At 34.8% G+C, this 18,021-nt stretch overlaps 2 protein-coding genes across 4 annotated transcripts; one reads left to right on the plus strand and one right to left on the minus strand.

The window, feature by feature from the left end:
* Positions 1 to 50: 50 nt before the first annotated feature.
* LOC130807973 (uncharacterized) lies at positions 51 to 5,326 on the minus strand. 3 transcript variants are annotated; one of them, XM_057673397.1, is made up of 5 exons: positions 4,912 to 5,326; positions 3,227 to 3,422; positions 2,091 to 2,732; positions 1,506 to 1,700; positions 51 to 533 (listed from the first exon to the last, which is right to left on the minus strand). In XM_057673397.1, exons 1-4 carry the CDS (start codon positions 5,064 to 5,066, stop codon positions 1,509 to 1,511), a joined length of 1,185 nt encoding a protein of 394 aa, XP_057529380.1. In that variant the 5' UTR covers positions 5,067 to 5,326; the 3' UTR covers positions 51 to 533; positions 1,506 to 1,508. The 3 variants fall into 3 exon arrangements, with proteins under 3 accessions (XP_057529380.1, XP_057529379.1, XP_057529378.1); XM_057673396.1 differs by having other exon boundaries at positions 51 to 443; positions 4,909 to 5,323; XM_057673395.1 differs by having other exon boundaries at positions 4,909 to 5,322.
* A 6,608-nt stretch (positions 5,327 to 11,934) lies between these two features.
* On the plus strand, positions 11,935 to 17,683 carry LOC130807983 (uncharacterized). Its single transcript, XM_057673410.1, has 6 exons — positions 11,935 to 12,436; positions 13,832 to 14,168; positions 15,010 to 15,094; positions 15,213 to 15,299; positions 15,443 to 15,685; positions 17,143 to 17,683. Exons 1-6 carry the CDS (start codon positions 12,270 to 12,272, stop codon positions 17,238 to 17,240), a joined length of 1,017 nt encoding a protein of 338 aa, XP_057529393.1. The 5' UTR covers positions 11,935 to 12,269; the 3' UTR covers positions 17,241 to 17,683.
* Positions 17,684 to 18,021: the final 338 nt, after the last annotated feature.

Here is an 18,021-nt window from a genome sequence, read left to right on the forward strand (position 1 = left end):
TGTTTTAATTGGAGCAAGTACTAGACGGGCAAATTGGATAAACTATACAGTATTAAAAATGTTAACCATTTACATATATTTTCAGCAAATTTTCTGGTATGAACCATATTTCAGATGAAAGAAACAAAATAAATGAGTTACTCTTCATAAATTAGCTGAATTTGGCCCTTGATACGAGCAATAGAATATCCAACTCATAAACACACCCCGAGATGGTGAGGAGTAACTTTGAATCGAAGACAACAAAACTTGCCATACGCCATAGGTAGAGAGAAGATCGACAAAGTGACAAAAGGTTGCTTATAGTTTAAGTGCTCACCCCTTAGAGGCTTTGCGACTTATGATATTCTGTTTCTGATCAGTACCACTCTACCGTTCTCCACCTGAAAATTCCTCAACTGACATCATCCTCGTTCTTCTTCAATCTTTACATACAGTCTCTCCTAAATCAGAAAGAATATGGCAAAACGATTCTTTCTCAGAAACCAGAACTGAATGATCAGTGATTCGAATGCATATATCCATCCAGAAAACTGTATTAAAAAAAATGTAAGTAAAACTAAATAGCATTCAGACATTCAATTTCAAGTATCAACAATCTAAAAATATGTTGAATTCATGCAGAGAACAAATATAACTCTATGAAGAGCACAGGGGGGTTCTTACAGCGAAAGGTAAAGAAAGTAAATTTGCATCACATTGCTAGTCACAAATACAGCAAAAGTATGTCAAAAAAATTATTTTTCGGGTTATTATAGTATAATACTCCCTTCTATTCCCTTTAAATGTCCATTTGAGTTGGGCACGTATATTAAGAAAGGGAGGGGATCACAACAATTGTAGATACTAGATACCCAATGGTAGTTGAAGTGTTAATTGTAAAGTTAATAGGGGTATTTTTTGTAATAACATAGAACTTATAAGGGAAGGGGCCACAACAATTGTAAAGTTAATAGATTTTTTTTGTAATAAAATAGAACTCATAAGGACAAATTGGTAAAAAAAATAAAAAAAAAACTTTAAATAAAAATGGGACAAATAAGGTGAATTTACCAAATAAAGAAATGAGACATTTAAAGGGAATCGGAGAGAGTAGAATGATTCATTAAATCATGTAAACTTCTTATTCGGGTGAATATGCACAACTGCACATTATGTTTGCTATTAGGGGTCAATCACAAGCCTCAATGTTTTTATGGGTATAAAGTTGCTTACATCCAAGACCTCTAAACCCCGCCCAAGTGAAAGCCTACATGGACACCACGTTATGCCATTGAGGTAATGGAACCACTTAATGGAGTTGAGATAATAAAATGTTGTAGTCTATCATGTCTTGTAGCACTAGAAATGATATTCTACATTGAATCTTTTTGTTATTTTTCCAATCATACATGTACGTTACGCCATACAATGAACAAAAATTAACTGTACCAGACCTAAGTCAAAATGATGATAAGATCCGCCACTGAAGAATGACATTCCAAATTACTTAAATCAAAACGTACCTTTCATGTACCGAGATTGGGAGGCAAAGTTGACAATGGAGGACCACGTGAATATCTCCATTCATCACAAGCTGAACATCTTTCGAGATTAACACTATTCTCCAAGGTGCAGAATGTACAAGACCAGAATTTATACTTCACAGATATATCTTTGGGCTTCAGGGTTTCACAAGCCTCACATACAAGAGCCAGTGCCTGCAAATTTGCACAATTAACATTTTTTAACGAGTCAAGATGATTGAATAAGTTAGCTTCTGGGGGAGAGATGTCTGCAGTTCCAAATTCATTCAGGTATTTAGGGCATTTATCCCCTGGCTAGTTTCCTTAATAGTCAGGTAAATATACCTTTTTCGACTCGAACACAAGTAGCACCCACATGGCTCATTCCCAGAGTTGATAAATACTGTCATTAAATTCCATTTTTTCAAGTGTTGTTTATCCATTGATACGCATTAAAACATTAAGAAATTAACCAAAAACGATAATGGAAAAGTAAGTTTAGTGGTTTGAGTGGACTAAATAAAAGTAAGGTTTCACAAGCATGTATTTTTTAGACTTAAGAGCAAAAAGTCACTAATTACTTACAGGATTCAAAAGAGTGCATGCTTCACAAGTCCACATGACAGACTCAACATAGGTGCTTTCTGTAGCATGATTACTTGTTGAGGCCCCCGTGATGGATAAAGCAGAGGGACTGGTTCTCGAGGAGCCATCGGATCTTTTACTAGATTTTGCACCACGAACGTCAAGTGAAGTAGTATCTACATTGTGGCTTAAATCAATGACATTGATAGTATCGCCCCTCTGAGACCTTTTCCGGGATTTTGCATCTCCGTCGTTACCGCTAGAAGCATTTGAACTAGAGCTAGCAACATTCTTATCAGAGCGTACCACTGTTTCTAAGAGATCACAATCTCCCTCTTCTTCGGGATTTAGGCCACCAGAAGCAGATGCACACCATATTTCATCTTGTAATCTCCTTTCAGCAGCCATGGCAGCAGCTTGGACAGGACTTAATGCTGACATTATGTTTTTATCACCACCAAGCCGTAAAGGTCCAGATGGTAGAAGAGAGTTAAGCTTCTTCCTGTTTTCTGCAGCAGTAAGGGCAGTTTTGCGGAGGGAAAAAAGAGGTGGCTGGCGAGTGGAACCACCCAAACGTTTCCCAGAAAGATCAAAACCCTCCCCTGTGCCAGTTATTCCCTTGGACATCAATTCCTCACATTCCTGCATTTTATAGAAGAAATAAAGTATGAGGCAGCAACCGGTAACTACATGACCACATATATAAAAAAAACAGCTCAATTCCATACATAACATGGCACACGTTAAGAGACTAAAAGTAGTAAGTGAGAAAATCCAAGATGATCCGGTTTCGGAAAATTGTCCAATTATATGTTTCAAATTCAAAACTAAACCCCTATATGAAAATTCCCAAACGACCCTCATATATAACTAAAGTATTAAAAAGTATCCCCTATAGAACCAATCCTAAATAGTGTTTTATCATTGCTCATAAAAAGTGATATTTTTTCCACCCTAAGAGGATCAAAAATCCCTTTACTAAAGGGATTTTGATGCTCAAAGGACCTAGATTTTTAATGAAGGTTTCATTTAATATCAGGCATTATCATTTTAAAAGCTCGATAATGGTTTCTGTACAGACCATCACGCGACTGAAAGTCTAGAACTAATCACTAAACTGTTGAATTGTCGCTGACCTTTCTTAGTTGATCCCATAGCTGATAGAAACTGGCATTATGAGGACCATGCGCATTATGGCAAAGCTCATGAAGCATTGTGTCTAAAACTTCATGATATGAGTAGAACTCCAATTCATTACTAGGCCTCCGAAGCCTCAATTTCACCTCTATCCCACGTCCAACGTTCAATCCAAGAAGTTCCTTTCTCTTGGGACTGCATGCCAATAAGTGTATTTCCATTAAGTTCATATGATACAATTCAAAGAAGTTAGAAACTGTTCATGCAAAATCACACCATTAAAACTCACAACAAATATGAATCCAGTCTCACAGAAAACTAAGCAATGTATATGAGCTACGAAGAAGGTTGTCAACAATGCCCAAGAGTTTTAGTGTTTTCAATATTTTAATAATATATTTGAACGATTTGAAAAACACCTTGTGTTTTCAAGGGCAAGGTATTTTTCTCCTTTCTCCACTCTCTTTTTCTCCTATTTATTATCTGATTTTTCATTTATCCAATTTATTTCAGTCATGGTGTAAAAATAAGGCCACATCGCATCGCATCAACCGCGTTGTACAGCTTTTCAAAATAAATGAACCGATATTCCCCACGTTGTAAAGGTGTAAAACCATGTTAAGGCAGTATCAAGGGATATCTTATGGTTTCGACTTATATTTAGGCATTATGATAATCATATCACTTCTGTTACCGCATTATCGTTTCGTTATCGTGATCGCGACCGTCGCCACATTTTTACACTATGAATTCAGTGAAAACATCCAATTCCTAAGACCCTTAGACTCACCCAACAAACCCTAGTCTGAACTAAAACTTCGAATTATAGAATAAAATCGAGAAGACACATCACTTAAGAGTATCTCACAAAACTATTTCCAACAACTGCAATTCATTATATAAGCCTTTGGTGAACTCACTGTGATTTAATGGATCACAAAGAAATCAAAATAACGAAAGGAGCTCAATGCTTCTAGAAAAATTTCAGCTTCCTTGCATCTATTCTTTCCTACAAATTAGTGGGACATTTCCTATTATGACTCAATGGCTGAATAAAAACCTACGAAATATGAAGATATGAGCTTAACAGCAACCCAAAATCATTCCCATTTCATCAATCAACAAATAAATCAGCACTAATTGTCAAACCTTTAATCCACAAAGATTAGAATCGGCCACATGAACCAATAGACAAGTCCAGTGATCATCCACATGAATTCTTCTTCTCCATTCATTTGATTTTCTAACATCTCAAACTCTAAATCTAAATAATGCATATGTCTTCCAACTTTGCCCTCCATGTCATCTTTGGTCTTCCTTGCCCTCACTTTACACAACCACATTTCTAATAGTGCATTAACAAACTAAAAAGTTCAAAAATGTAGAAAGGAGAACAATCAAAACAATCCCAATTTTGTAACTACACTAAAAAGAACAAAAAATGATTAATGTTTCAATAATCAACCAATAAGGAAAATGTTAAAAAACCAAACTTTCAAACTACACTAAGAAGAACAAAAAATGAACAAACATTCTCATTAAGCCTGTAGCAGATGAATCAACAAAAAAAGACAAAACTTTCTTCAACCCAATACTTAATTTTCCGTAAAATTGATATTTTTACCAAACAATAAAAATTGAATAATAGAAGAAAACTTAAGAAAAGTGGCGGGAAACATACTACATTTCAGACAGAACTTTAACACGCCAATCATGTTTGCGCATAATGGGTTGAACTTGTTTAGCAATGCGTTCAAGAATTTGTTTTGCTTGATCTTGTTTAGCTTTTCTTTTTAGAACTTTGATTTCCCACACTTTGTTGAGATCCCCGCTTTGCATTTTCTGAATTTGAGTGCAAAAGTGAAACCCTAATTTTGATGGGTTCTTCCCTTTTCTCTTGAACAATATTTGGGTGTTGGTTTCTATGATCAATACATTGATTTGGGTTTGTTGCAATGGGGGTTAATTTTGATTAATGGAAGTAATTTAATTTGATTATAGGAAAGGGGAGAGAACTTGTTCGGGACTTGGGGAATACGGATGTGGGCGGCAATGATTTAAACATGCTATACTAGTAGATTGGAAATTGGAACCATCCAAAAGCATACTCCATCCTTTATACACCTTGAAAATTTGAAGAGCATCATGTACAACAAATTCAAAGTGATATTTGGATTGTTATGTAATTGTTTTTGGTTTGATTTTTGATTTTGATTTTGATTTTGATTTTGATTTTGATTTTTAAAATTTGTTAGTTGGTTAAAAAGAAAAAAAAAAGTTAAGTAATTAGTTTTTTTTAGGAAAAGAGACTTTTAAGCTAAAATAAAAAGTTAGCGTTGTTAGCTTTTTTTTCAATGGCTTTTGTTTTGTTAATCTATATTTTCTCTAATAAACATTTAATAGTCAGAATCTGATTATTTGTTTATCCAACTAGCTTATAAGCCAACAAAAGTAATCAACACTTTAAACTAGTTAAACAAATCAGCGAAAAAACAAATAGTCATTTGTCAACCAACCTGATTTTTTACCGATATAACTTTGTCATTAACCTCTCACCCAATCGTCCAACAATATAAGAAAGAGATAGTATGTTTGTTATGGCTATAATAACTTTGTCCAAAACATTGCTCAACCTTTTCAAACTCAACATTTTGAAGATTCTAACTACGAAAGAAAGGATAGTCATAAAAATTGTTTATTGAAAACATGCAAAGAGAAGATCTCAAAGAACCGATGCAGAAGTGAGAGCAAAGGAAAAATGGCAGAGGAAAAAGAAGAAGAGAAAAGGGAAAGGAGAAGCTTCAGAGAGAGAGAGTCCCTTTCAAAAATAAAACTAGGGATTTTGACTTTATTACATGTGTATTCAAATATCATCCTAAACACATATATATATATAGAGAATAATATACAACACCCCCCCTCAAGCTGGAGGTTGAAGCATGCCCAGCTTGAATAGTAGAGACTTGAAGTGTGTTGGAGGCAGGATCTTAGTGAACACATCAGCCAGTTGATTTTGGGTAGGTAAGTAAGTCAATTGAATGAGCCCTTCCATTAACTTTTCTCGTGTAAAATGGCAATCGATCTCAATGTGCTTTGTTCTTTCATGGTAGACAGGATTTTTGGCTATTTGTATAGCTGATTGATTGTCACAGTGAAGTGTGACTGGTTTTAAGGATGAGACATTGAGTTCTTCAAGCAAGTTGACCAACCAAGTGACCTCTGAAGTGGCTTGCTGCATTGCTCTGTATTCAGCTTCAGAAGAGGATTTTGAAATGGTTGATTGCTTCTTGCTTTTCCAGCTAATTGGAGAATTGCCCAACAATATAAGATAACCAGTAATGGATCTGCGGGAGAAAGGGCAAGAAGCCCAATCTGAGTCTGAGAAGGCTTGAAGAGTGAGATTAGCTTCACCTTTTAAAAGAATTCCTTGACCTGCAGTAGTATCAATATACTGAAGAACATGAATGAGAGCATCAAAGTGAGATTGTTTTGGGTTTTGCATAAATTGACTGAGAACTTGAGTAGCAAATGCTAAATCAGGTCTGGTATGAGATAAGAAATTCAACTTTCCTACTAAAGTTCTGTATAAAGTGGGATCAGAAAAAGCATTAGGATCATCAGTACTTAGCTTGCATTGTAGAGGCAAAGGAGTGTGAACTTCTTTCTTAGGGAAATGTTGAATTTGCAATAAATCCTTGGTGAACTTATGTTGAGTGAGAACAATCCCTGCATTTATATAAGAAACCTCCATGCCAAGGAAAAAATGAAGCAAACCAAGATCCTTAATGGTGAATTCATTATCAAGATGCTTTTTAATGCTATGTATCTCATTGAAATTGGAACCAGTAAGCAAAATATCATCAACATATATAGCAAGAATAGATATATCAGAATCATACTTCTTTAAAAATAAGGATGGATCATGTTTTGATTGCTGATAATTCATGGAATGCAAAAAACTAGCAAGCTTTTGAAACCATTGTCTAGAAGCTTGTTTTAAACCATAGAGAGATTTGTTGAGTTTGCAAACTTTATTGTTGGGATTTGGTATACCCAAAGGAACTTTCATGTAAACATCTTCAGTTAAATTGCCATGTAAAAAGGCATTGTTAACATCAAGTTGGTAAATAGGCCATGTTTTGGCTGCTGCCAAGGCCATTACAGTTCTTATAGTAGTCATTTTGACTACAGGACTAAAAGTTTCTAAGTAATCTATCCCATATTTTTGGTGATTACCTTGAATGACAAGTCTAGCTTTAAGGCGTTCCAAAGAGCCATCTTTATTGAATTTTGTTTTGAAAACCCATTTTGAACCAATAGCCTTTTTACCTGGTGGAAGATCAGTGAAGTCCCATGTGTTATTTTGCTGCAGGGCTAAAAGTTCTTTGTTCATGGCCTCTTTCCAGCCAGGGTCAAGAATAGCTTCATGATATGTTTGTGGTTCAGGATAGGCAGCATGTAGAGCAAGAATTTGTTGTTGAGAAGGAGGTAAGGAAGAAAAAGTGATAAGATTGCAGGAATGGGATTGTTGAGATAGAGAAAAATCAGAAGTGGTGTTTAAAACATAATCCTGAAGATGTGTAGGAAGTTTAGTTTGTCTTGTGGATCTTCTGATATTAGGGGAAGATAAGGGAGAAGGATTAGAAGTATTAGAGAGCAAATCTTGGTCTTGAGGAGTATTCTGAGATTGAGTGTTAGAGGCAGTGGTTATGGAAGAGTTTGGGATGGAAGAAGTTGGGTAAGAAAAGAAAGTATGGAAATCAGAGATGGAAGAAGGAAGAACAGATGGGGAAGTTGAAGAAGAAATATGATGAAAAGGGAAAACATGCTCATGAAAGTGAACGTTTCTTGAAATGTGGATCTTGTTAGTGTGAAGATCAAGAATTTTGTATCCTTTCTGTGTTGGAGAAAAACCCAAAAAGATGGATGGATGTGATCTAGAGGCAAACTTATCTCTGTTTCTTTTGCTGGTGGCTACAAAACATAGACTTCCAAAACACTTCAAAGCATCATAATTAGGTAATTTGTTGTGGAGTAATTCATAGGGTGTTTTATATTGTAAGACTGATAAGGGAAGTCTGTTAATGAGAAAGGTGGCATGTAAAAGGCATTCACCCCAGTATTTGAGGGGAATTTTGGATTGGAAAAACAGAGACCTTGCTATTTCCAATAAATGTCTGTGTTTGCGTTCAACTCTCCCATTTTGTTGGGGAGTTGCAACAAGACTGGTTTGATGAAGAATGCCCATGTCATTGTAAAATTTGATGGCATTTTCATCACAGAACTCCATGCCATTGTCAGATCTAATAATTTTAATGGAGGTGTGGAATTGGTTCTGGAGTAATTTTATGAGGTTAACTAAAGCAGGAAAAGCATTAGATTTAGTGCTCAAAAGATAAGTCCAAGTAGCTCTTGAAAAATCATCAACAATGGTGAGAAAATATTTGTGCCCATTGTATGTGGGAGTAGCATATGGTCCCCATAAATCTACATGGAGTAACTCAAAAAGTTTATGTGCTCTGTTATTGCTAAGAGGAAAAGAATTATAGTGTTGTCTAGCTTGAGGACATATATGACAAATGCAATCAACTACATGAAAAGAGTTACAAGATGAAAGTTTAAGATGTTTCATTTGCATAAAAGGAAAATGTCCTAGTCTACAATGCCATAATTGTTGAAGATTGTTTCTTGAAAGCAAACTTGTAGATCTCAAGCATTCTTTTGATAAAGCAGAAGATGAAGGAATGGAAGTAGAAGTGTGAACATGGTACAGACTGGTGTGAATATTACCAAGGACCTGAGCATGCTTCATCAAATGGTCCTGAGAAATAGAGGTAAAGGGAATGAGTAAGCAATTTGTGGGTGTGAATAAAACGAATTTATGAAGCTGAGTGATCAATTTATAGATTGAAATGAGATTAAACTGAAAAACAGGAACATGAAGCACATTATCAAGAATTAGGTCATCTGATATTTGGACAGATCCTATGTGCATAACTTTGGCTTGTTGACCATTTGGTTGGGTGATGAAGTATGGCTTTGGAAGAGGTTTATATTGAAGAAAGACATCCAAGGAAGAAGAGATGTGGTCAGTAGCACCACTATCAAGAATCCAAGAAGTATTCTTACCAGATGATAAAAAACAAAATTGGTTACCTGCGAGAAGGGTGGCTTTAGATGGAGAAGAAGTAGGAGGTGCATTATTTGGAGCAAATTGTTGAGCCAGCATGTTAACAAATTGTTGATATACTTCTGGAGATATAGAATTTTCTGGCTTGGTAGAGGAATTGTTATCAAGAGCTGGGGATGGAAGTTGGCTTTCAGAGAGCGCAGCAACTCTTCTTGGCTTGTTTCTGAGTTCAGGGTGAAGTTTGAAACATCTATCAACACTATGGCCTTGCATTTTACAATGGTCACAAAAATAAGAGCTGCGGTGTATCTTTTGAGATGCAGAATTGTAAGTGGATGAAAAGTGATATGGAACAGACCCAGATCTCCCTTTATTTGGATGATTATTCAAAGAATTAAAAGAATTCCTGTTGCCATTGGAGTTGAACTGATATCTATTTACAGCAAATGCGGAATTTTCATTTCCAGAAGACAAAGTATCAGAAAACTCTCTCTGGGTTTCATCTTGAATCAATATGCTGTAAGCAGTGTTCACATCTGGTAAAGGTTTGATCATTAGAATATTGCCTCTGACGTTTTTATATGCTCCATTCAAACCCATTAAGAACTTGTAAAGTCTTTGATTTTTAATCAACTCAACAATTGAACCATTAACGTCACAAGAACAAAGACCACAAGAACATTTAGGGATTTTCACAAGACTATCATATGCATCCCATAGACTCTTCAATTTGGTAAAATATTCAGCAATGGACAAATTTCCTTGTTCAAAGGAACTTAATTCTTTTTCAATTTGTAAAATTTTAGGTCCATTGGATTGAGAGAAGCGATTCTTTAATTCGTTCCATATATCAGAAGCAGAATTGCAATAGAGAACACTTGAACTAATGTTTTCTTCACAAGAATGCAGAAGCCAAGAAATTACCATTTTATCGCATCTTTCCCATTGCTTTGCCATTGTAGGATCTGTCGGTTTTCTGCAAGAACCATCAACAAAACCCATTTTGTTCTTTGCTACTAAGGAGATCTGGACAGAGCGTTCCCATTGTTCGAAGTTTAAACCATTCAAAGGTTTGGTTGAAAGGGAATGATTAGTATTATCGCCATGACCAAGAAATAACTCGTGATTATAATCTGGAACAAAATCAGTTATAACTCGTGATTCCATGATGATGCGTGAGAGAAAAAAAAAATCAGTTATGGATCTTGTGAGGAAGATGGCTCTGATACCATGAAAACATGCAAAGAGAAGATCTCAAAGAACCGATGCAGAAGTGAGAGCAAAGGAAAAATGGCAGAGGAAAAAGAAGAAGAGAAAAGGGAAAGGAGAAGCTTCAGAGAGAGAGAGTCCCTTTCAAAAATAAAACTAGGGATTTTGACTTTATTACATGTGTATTCAAATATCATCCTAAACACACATATATATATAGAGAATAATATACAACATTTATCTTCTTTGAGCAACTTGAAGTGAAGTAGAAAATTTGAAAGGATAATCATCTTGTTTGAAAACGTCTTTTGAATCACATGACAAATAACATATTTGATTTGATTGTAACTTCAAAATTGAGCCATGAAATTTGGGAATTAATTGAGAGTTGAGAAGAAAATATGAAGCAAGTGATGCGAAAAAAGAAGAAATACATTGTGAGTAAGTGGATGAAGTTGAAGATGAATGATGAAAAACCTATCATAATGCAAGCCTACGAGTATGAGAATATCTTCTTTGATATCCTTGAATTTGATGAAGGTATGAAAATGTACGATTATGTTCTTCCAAGCATAACAAGAAAGACGTGACATGAGAAACGAAGAAGCTAATCGTCTAAATAATAAAGTAGATTTTTCTTCTAATGCTTATATAAATATTGTGGGGAAATGTTCTTCAATAATCTTATCTATTTTTTATCTGTTATGAATAATTTCTATTATTAATTAATTTCAAATGATTTAACATTTGTATTTTTTTCCCTGATTGTACTCCTTGCCACATATTATTAGGCTACCATAGGTAACTAGCTACCACCAAAAGAGAAGTAGGGGCAGGCTAACAAAAAGCATAAAAAGGAAGAAAAAATAGATTTAACGACTAGTAAGTACTTATGATAGCCTGTTAAAATATAGCAAGGGGCACTATCAACAAAAAATATACAAAATGTTGAATTATTTAGAAATAATTAATAATAAGGATTATTCACAGCATATAGAAAATATGTTAGTTTATTCGGACATTTCCAATATTGTAATTAAAATTTCTTTCTTTTTCCTTTTAAGTTTAATAACGAGAAGTTGCAGAAAAAAATGATAAAAAGATGGAGAATTTTAATATGAATGATCTAGACTAACAAATTGAGATGTTTGAAATCGAAAAGAAATGAAAATGAAAAATCAATTGGACAACTATTGCAATTGATAATATGATATAATGCTTTATATAGCCGACCTCAATATTTCGGGATTAAAATTATTAAATAAAAAATGTCATTATTCACTTTTTATGGTTCACAATCACATTAAGGTAAAGATAAAGTCGGAAAAGCAATCGACAAAAACCTTTTAAAAGCTGTTTTAAATTGATAGATTATTCAATGATTTAAGATTAGAGCTTAAATAAATCCAAGCTACTCCAACTAATCTTTTCTCAAACCCTTAAGCTCACAAAATTTATTAAGCTAAAACTTGAATCAAAATCCATGACTCTCACTATTCTTTGACACTGTCTCATTCCCCTTTTATCTTCTTCAATCTTAATAATCTTTTCTCAAAACCAGGAAATTTTCTTTTAGAAAGCCCAAATTTTTGTGTTTTATTGTAATTTTTTGTGGGATTTATCAAGAAAACTCAAGATATAGAAGTAAAGAAACTTGATTGAATTGGGTTTGTTTATTGGGTTTTTTTTGGATCAAATAAATAATGTCAGGAATTGCTGTATTATTGGATCTGTTGAGGAAAAATCCCAACTTTTCTTCAACAAAAACTTTGCATTCTTTCCATTCTTTCTCAGCCAGTGCTGCTGTTTCTGGGGTTGCGGCTTCTGTTCTTGCTGCTTACCCTTTTGGGTATAGGGCTTTCCTTGGAAGGTGATTTCTTTATCCTTTTCATGGTTTTTGTTGCTTAACATATAAATTAATACTTTTGATCATATGGGGTTTTGTTGATTGTAGTTTAATATCCTTTGTTATGCTTTTTTCATCTTTTAATTCATGCTTTAGTGTTATGTATTCAATTTGAGAAGTATATTTTTTGTTGGTTGTAGTGATTAGAGGTGTTTTTTTGTTAGTGCCATGCTTATGGCAATCTAGGCTCGAGTCTGTCTAGGCTATGCTAGGATCACTCAACACACATGCATAGATGTGTGTTTAGCCCATTTTGATGCTTATTGGAAGCTTATTGTAGATTTTATACTTCCATTGATTGATGTTGTTTCTTGTATAAGGAAATTGTAGCTCTTCGGTCTTGGAGAACTTTATTGGTTAATTTATTTCTATGTTTATGGAGTTGTAGAAGGTTATATCGCTCGTTTTTTCTTATATGAGCTAAAAAAGTCGAGACCTTTTTGATTGGTATGATTGATATTATCACACTAGAACTCTAGAACTATTAAAAGAGTATATTCATAACCAAGTTTAAGCCCTCTAAATTATTTAATGTGTTAGTTTCGATTGCGTTTGAGTTGGTGGGTTATGTCACTCTGTTAAGCTCTTATGAGTTAAAAAAGCGCAAAATTTTTCGTGTTTGGTGAGGTTGAGTTCATGGACAATTACTTGTAATTGTATTAAGAGTACTGGAGAAGCTGTTACTACGTTGTACTATGGCCATCAACCCATCACCCACATGATTGGGCTGTGAGCTTCAAGCTGCTTTTTGGATTCACTTGTGATTGTGTGCCTGTGTCGTTTAGCATAGCATGTAAGAAAGGCTCTATTTTCTGGTGGATAGCTCAATAGGCCACTGCTTGTTGCCTAGTTAATACCTCATGTTTGCATCTACATGATTCTTTTTTGTAGCTGAATAGTTTGCATAAAATAGATGTCGAAGGAAAAAATTGTGGCAATTTTTAGATACAAAAGGAAAAATGTATAAAAAGAACAAATTGAAACGGCTTAGTGATTTTAATGCTTCTTTTTAGGAAATATTAGGGACTATTAAGCGATAGTCCTGATAGTTTCCGTTCTTTTCAAAGTAGTGTGTTCCATAGTGGTGAATGGCACATCCTTGTGAGCTTTCTCACAAGTTATGAGTTTGTTTATTATTTATGCTCTTGTTTTATTTATTATATTTCATGTTAGAATGGTTTTGATTCTTGCTGGTCCAAGTAAATCCTTCTAAGTTTAAGATGAATGCTGAGTGCGGGAATTATGCTCTATGTTTAGCTGTATTTTTTTGAAGTTGAAGGACTGTGATTAGATGTACCACTTATAAGCTCTATGTTTGCCTAATGAATACTTATATATATATGGTGATGATTTTTGCAGTAATGATAGAATTGCTTACTGCGATGCTATTACGACATGGAGTGAGGATCATATTTCCAAGGATCATGAAATTCATAAACATCATTTTGAGTCTGAGTCCCTTATTCACACTGAGAAAGTATATGATGTTGAGCTAAAACCACTTTTCTCGGCCTTTCACATTAGGTCGTTTGCACTCACAACCTTGAGATCTTTTTTGATAAATTATTTACCGCTTTTGGAGCCTCGCCAGCTATCAGAGGAAGATGATGAAGACTTCCTGGCTGATAAACCTGAAGGAAAACCAGTAGATTTGGTTGCTCCCTTCTACAACTCCTTAAAGCAAATTATGCGTGAGGTATGTAGTATACGCTATTTACCCTTACAGCCCGTTGGTAGGTGGTATTAAACGGTGGTAATGGGAATGAAAACTAGTGTGATTTTGGTTGAAAAATCTCTTTCTACTTTGATGGTCATGCTTGTCCAACTACAATCATCTCATTTTCTTCATAAATTACATTCCAATGTATTACCTTTGGGAGAGGTGATAGTAGGTGGTAATTGAAATTCGTAAACAAAAAACTTTTTTGTAATCAAAGATTCATCACCATGGGAATGACATGGAACTTTTGGTAAAATTTTACGTTATAAATCATTCCCATTACCACCATTTAGTACCATTAACAAACGGGCCATTTGTAATTGCCATTATTCTTCAATTAGCTTTTTGCACCTATATGTACAAGAATAAGAGGAAGCCTTCCTTTGCCAGAAATAACAAACTAACAACTCATATAAGAAACTACTAAGCAAATTACAGAAAATATACTATGTTTTTGTGAGTTCTTTTTCAAAAGTTTTTTTTTGTGCCCCTTGTGTAATTTTCCGTGCATAACAAAATCACGCTCACAAATAGTCTATTTATGCAAAGATATGAAATGAGTCTTTTTAATCCTTTTCCTTGTGCTGTTGTGCGGTTACAATTTGACTCCCAAGTGTCTCTCTGCATTTGTGTGTGTTTGTGCGTGTGTACACGCTTCTTCATCCTTCCAACCAGTTGGTTTTTTTTTTGGTGTTCGTGTATGCATATATACTTGAAAAGCTGGATTTTCTTTTTTCTTTTTTGAAACTGTTGGTGGTTCGATATTTTCTTTTGTTAGTTCCATTAGCACTGAGTTTTTTTTTTTACTATTTTACAGTGTACTGTCATTACTACTAGAAGAATGTTGGAAAGTCTAGCTGTCTCTTATTGCTCCCAGCGAATGGCATGGAAGCTTCTCAAAGGTATGCTATATACTTGACTAAATAATGGTAAACCAAATCACGAATAGCATTTTTCTGTTTAATCTTTGCTATTCGCTAATCCCCGAAAATAAGAAAACTTGTTGTCATCTATCTGTAGATGCTCCTAAATCTGCAAGACGTAAGGCAGAGCGAGGTTTGCCATTTACCGTCTACTTCACTGCTGTTACAAAAACAACATTCAGAGGTGAAATTTCTGCTCAAAATATCATCAAAACCTTATTTTGCGATGTTATGTTTTTTGGGCGAATTGTGCTTAATCGATTGGGTTTCTAAATTCACCTCTTCTTTTTCTCTTGCTTGGGTTGGATTTCTTATCCATTGGAGCAGCTCACTGTCTAGGAGTGACGGCATCTTGGGTTGTTCAAGTTGGAATCGATACATATAAAACCCTCCTCCATCTGTTGAACTCTAAAGAAGATATAGAAGAAGTGAATACAACAGAGGAGTTCAAGCTTCTTTGTAAGAAAATATATACCGCGTCAATCAAGTGCACTGCATCACTTGTCTTTGCAGCCATTGGGGCAGGGCTTGGTGCCACCTTGGTACATCCTTCAATTGGTCAATGGATGGGTAAGGGTTTTTACTCATTTCTTTTCTTTTATTTGCACCTTTTTTTTTTTAAGTCAATTACCCCTCTTTTTTGCGTGTTCCATTTTTTACTGCAATTGTTATATGCTATTAAAAATGTGCTCTAAGTCTTACACTTCCATGAAATAGATCATTTTAATCAATGACGATGCCAAAACATTAATCCCAATAATATTAGGTCAACTACATGAACTAAAATACATAAACGTGAGAGATCATCGCCAACAATGTTATGTTTTATTAGTCTTATCTTTAATACTCCTTTTTTCTGAATAATATAACTAAGGATTGATCATAAACCAAAATTAGTCAATGTGAGAGATCATTGCTAACTAAGATTATACTTTATTTGTCCATATCTTTAATAGTCCTAGGCACAATGTTCTCGCCTTCCCTCTCTACGGCGGTAGCCGGTACCACCCCTGATGGGGTGTTTGGTTTGGGATAAATGTTATTCAAGAAAATCAATCTTCTCAATTTTTTGATTTTATAATTGGTTGGATAAAGGATTCATAAAAGAAAACTTAGGTGGAAAAGAGTTGTCCAATCCCTATGTAGACATTTTCATCCATATTTTTTAAGGAACCACTTTTCCTCTACTCTCCCATCCATAACATCACATTTTCCTTCATGTGGTTTAAAACTTTCCCTTCAAAACAAACAATCGACAACTATTTTGAAAAATGTTTTCATGAAAAACTATTATCTAGGAAAATGTTTCCATCAAACCCTTATGTCGGGGTTATGAATTTTGCCATAAACATTGTATACTAGTCCATTTCAAGAAAACTTGCAATTTTTCTAGACATCATTGTATGAGGGAGTAACAATTCAAATGATGCAAATGCTCCTTCCCCTTTTCTAGAACCACACTTACGTGTAAGTATTTTTGTCATCAAATCTATTCCATTTTGGGTTAAGGAGGGAAGTGAGGGAAAGTGTTGAATGTAAATGTTTGTTCTTGTGAAATATGGAAACAAGGAGTGCAGGGGCGGAGCAAAAGTACACTAAGAATTTCAAGGTCCAATTTATATTTTCAATACTCTTTGGCCGAAAAGGGTAATAATTAAACTAAAGCAAAAACAATGAAAACTAATGTTAACTAATTTTGGAGGCCCCTAAATTTAGGGGTATGTCAAGTCGAACACATGTTTAGAACCACCTTTATCAAGTGAAAATAAGTCTGTATATAAGGTTTTGAGCAAAGATGTTCAAAACAGATCCGATATTCATCCAATCTTGTAATTGAACCCGACTTGACCCGACATCAAAATGAATTTAAAATTATGTAAAAATCAATATGAACAAAAGACCCGATTTTGAACCGCCTCGGAACATGTGACTCGAAATCAACCCGATGACCCGAATGAACACCTTTAGTTTTGAGTTTATACAAAAATGCTTGTTTGAAATTTATTTTGAATTATTGATTTTTTCAGGCTGTGCTGCTGGAGATTTGGCAGGTCCAGTGGTCGTAGCTCTCTGTTTCGACAAGTTTCTTCTAGGGGATTTTAACTCTCCCGGTTTTGCTCCTTAACACTTGAGATGCATCATTACCAGACTCAGTTGTATACTAGCTATGTTTTTTACACACCTTGTAAGGTGGGCTAAACCACCGAGTCTTCTTCACCCTCAAGGTTAGTTAAAACGAGGCCTATTGAAAATTTTCTTATCGAGTTTAGACTGTAAGTTTTCAGCTTCGATTTTTGGAGTTGTCTTGAAGAAAGAAGACATCTTTTATTTAGATTCTAACAGCTGCTGACCGTTTATGGTTGTTTTAATCCTATTCCTCCACTTCGTATTTGTATTTGAACGACCTCAGCTGCGAAACTTTCCTTTAGGCTGAATGTATTCCTGTTCAAATACCCTTTAAAGAAGATCACCACTGAATGATATAATTGTTATTCTTTCGGTATACCATCTAAGTGATCTAACTGTATCGAATTTGAAATGCATAAGAATGTGATTATTTTTCCGATTTATTGTTTTGAAATATGTGTGCACATAAACAAACATATTGCCAAACCGGTAACAAAAAGGACTGACGATAGTCCCCTTTCGATTCATACTTTGTTCTGAGCTGTGACTAACTCCACAAACGGGCAAATTGATTCGATTTTCTGGGATATAACCTTGATTTAGCACGGAAAGTCCCAGGTTGACCCGAAGATTTATCAACTCATTCCCTGCAGTTAGAGTGTTGAAATTGATCAGAGTATAAGAATAAGTCCCTTAATTGCAACTGAACGTTGGGTGCTCAATTTTAGGTTATTATTAGGGTAAGATTGCGTATATCTGATCTCTTAATGTCACTTAGG

This window comes from Amaranthus tricolor, chromosome 3 (assembly GCF_026212465.1).
Source record: "Amaranthus tricolor cultivar Red isolate AtriRed21 chromosome 3, ASM2621246v1, whole genome shotgun sequence".
Lineage (NCBI taxonomy): Eukaryota > Viridiplantae > Streptophyta > Magnoliopsida > Caryophyllales > Amaranthaceae > Amaranthus > Amaranthus tricolor.